Source organism: Penaeus vannamei, chromosome 39 (genome assembly GCF_042767895.1).
Source record: "Penaeus vannamei isolate JL-2024 chromosome 39, ASM4276789v1, whole genome shotgun sequence".
NCBI lineage: Eukaryota > Metazoa > Arthropoda > Malacostraca > Decapoda > Penaeidae > Penaeus > Penaeus vannamei.
Window position 1 is genome coordinate 7,892,998 of NC_091587.1, and position 2,500 is coordinate 7,895,497.

The window sequence follows — 2,500 nt, forward strand, 5'->3', positions numbered from 1 at the left end:
GGGAACCAGAAAGAAAGAGAGAGAACGAGAAAGAATGAGAGAACGAGAAAGATAGACAGACAAATAGATAGAGAGAAAGAGAAAGAATGAGAGAACGAGAAAGATAGACAGACAAATAGATAGAGAGAACGAGAAAGAGATGGATGGATAGATAGTTAGATAGACAGAGAGAGAGAGAAATCACAAAGACTAGTGGAGTATCCACATTCTTTCCCTTTGTCGATATAAGACGTAGATTTCCTTTTGATCACAATACCTTTAAGACTAAAAACAAGACGGTATATCACCTAATCTGTTTATAAAGTCTCCACGCAAACATTACACACCTGACACGTTAATGTAATTAAAATATCAATGTAATCAAAACCCTACATTTTTTACATTAATCTCATACAATCTCTTTAGAAGCTGTTGATTAATCCCAATGGCAAAAAATAAAGTAATTTCACGTCCCACTTATCTGAATTAATAAATAACGAAACACTGCAAGTGAATATACATATATGGGTGTAGCCTCTTCCTTTTTCCTAAGTTATTTTTGTTTCTCCCACTGCCTTCGGCGAATGCAAATAATGTATTAGGTGTAGTTTTTATCATAATTTTCTTATTTCATTTAATTATATCTATTCTTTTTTTTCATTTTATATATATATATTTTTGTTGTTGTTGTTAACAGAGAAAGAAGCAAGATCACGAGAAACGTTGTCGATGGATTACGAGGAAAAAAACAAACAAACTTGTGGCTGGTTTGGCCATTTCGATTTGTCTTTGGAGGAAAACGAAATCTTATTAGATTTGCGGTGGAATTAATGGCCAGTGGATTCGATTGTTGTAGAAAATGGGTCAGCTTGCATTGTTATTCATTGGGACAAACTTTATCTTTTGTTTAAGATTCTCATATCTATATCTTCTTCCTGCAATTTCTGTCTCTTTGTTTATGTTTTCTTTGCTATATGGACAGATACACTCACCTTAAATAAACTTGGATGATTGAACTGGCCTGAAACATTACGCAGATGAATAAAATGATCACAAAACCAAAAGAACAAAAGAACTGGCCTTAAACCCAACCCACACGGACAAAAGAACTGACCTTAAACCCAGTCCATGTAGCAAATAAACCGGCCTTAATAGAAAAATAAACCCATACAGACAAACAAACAAACCAGTCTTTAAACCCACTAATAAACCCGCCTTGAACACCCAAAACAGCCCAAGGAACCAGCTTTAAAATCAGTAAAGAGAAAAAAAAGCCTTAATCCCATGCTCAAATACGGCAAGAAAGAAAGAAAGAAAGAAAAGAAAAGAAAAAAATAAAACCTTGAACCCATACTCACATAGGGCAAGAAAGAAAGGAAAAAAAAAGAAAAGACAAGACAAGAAAAAAACGGCCTCAAACCCCCAACTACTTACATCGGGCAAGAAAAAACAAGAAAATTAAATAAAAACGGCCTGAAACCCCAGCTACTCACGTAGGGAGGGAGAGAAAAGAAATAACGACACAAACAAATAAACAAATTAATAAATAAAACAAAACACGGCCTTAAAGCCATACTCACATAGGGCAGGAGCTCCGCCGCCGCCATGCCGGTGATGATGAACAGGTAGCGAATGATGACCTTGAGGTTGTTGGGCCAGCAGGTGCACAGCGCCGCCCACAGCTCCTCCACTTCCTTCGGGTGGTCGTCGCCGAACTGGAAGGAGGAAGGAGGACTTGGCTCAAGAGGGACTTTTCTTATCGGGGAGGAAATCGGGATTGGTCGGGGAGGAAATCTGGTTTGATAGGGGAGGAAATCGGGACTGGTCGGGGAGGAAATCTGGTTAAAAAAGAATTCTAGTAAATGAAAAGGAAGTTTAGTTAATTAATGGAATTCTGGTCAGATTCTGAGTGACCGAAAGGAATTCTTGACACTGGACAGAAACTCCAGTTGTGGGAGAAACCTCCCGAGAGCTACTTGATAATCTAATTATAACTCTGGTTCTCAGATAGAAACTGATTATTCAAGAACTCACACACACACACACACACACACACACACACACACACACACACACACACAGAAAGAGAGGGGGAGAGAATGAGAGTGAGGGGGAGAGAATGAGAGTGAGGGGGAGAGAATGAGAGTGAGGGGGAGTGAATGAGAGTGAGGGGGAGAGAATGAGAGTGAGGGGGAGAGAATGAAAGTGAGGGGGAGTGAATGAGAGTGAGGGGGAGAGAATGAGAGAGGGGGGAGAATGAGAGTGAGGGGGAGAGAATGAGAGTGAATGGGAGAGAGAGAGAGAGAGTGAGTGAAGGAATGGGAGAGAGAGAGAGAGAGAGTGAGAGAGAGAGAGAGAGAGAGAGAGAGAGAGAGAGAGAGAGAGAGAGAGAGAGGGAGAGAGAGAGAGAGAGAGAGAGAGAGAGAGAGAGAGAGAGAGAGAGAGAGAGAGAGAGAGAGAGAGAGAGAGAGAGAGAGAGAGAGAGAGAGAGAGAGAGAGAGAGGAGAGAGAGAGAGAGTGA

General features: G+C 40.4%; 1 protein-coding gene across 1 annotated transcript in view; it reads right to left on the minus strand.

Moving 5' to 3' along the window:
- Positions 1-2,500, minus strand: part of fry (Protein furry) — a gene marked incomplete in the record, with an annotated part of 171,930 nt that overhangs the window by 29,022 nt on the left and 140,408 nt on the right. The window contains 1 exon segment of the mRNA XM_070116952.1: positions 1,560-1,694. Coding sequence (XP_069973053.1) covers positions 1,560-1,694 — 135 coding nt within the window.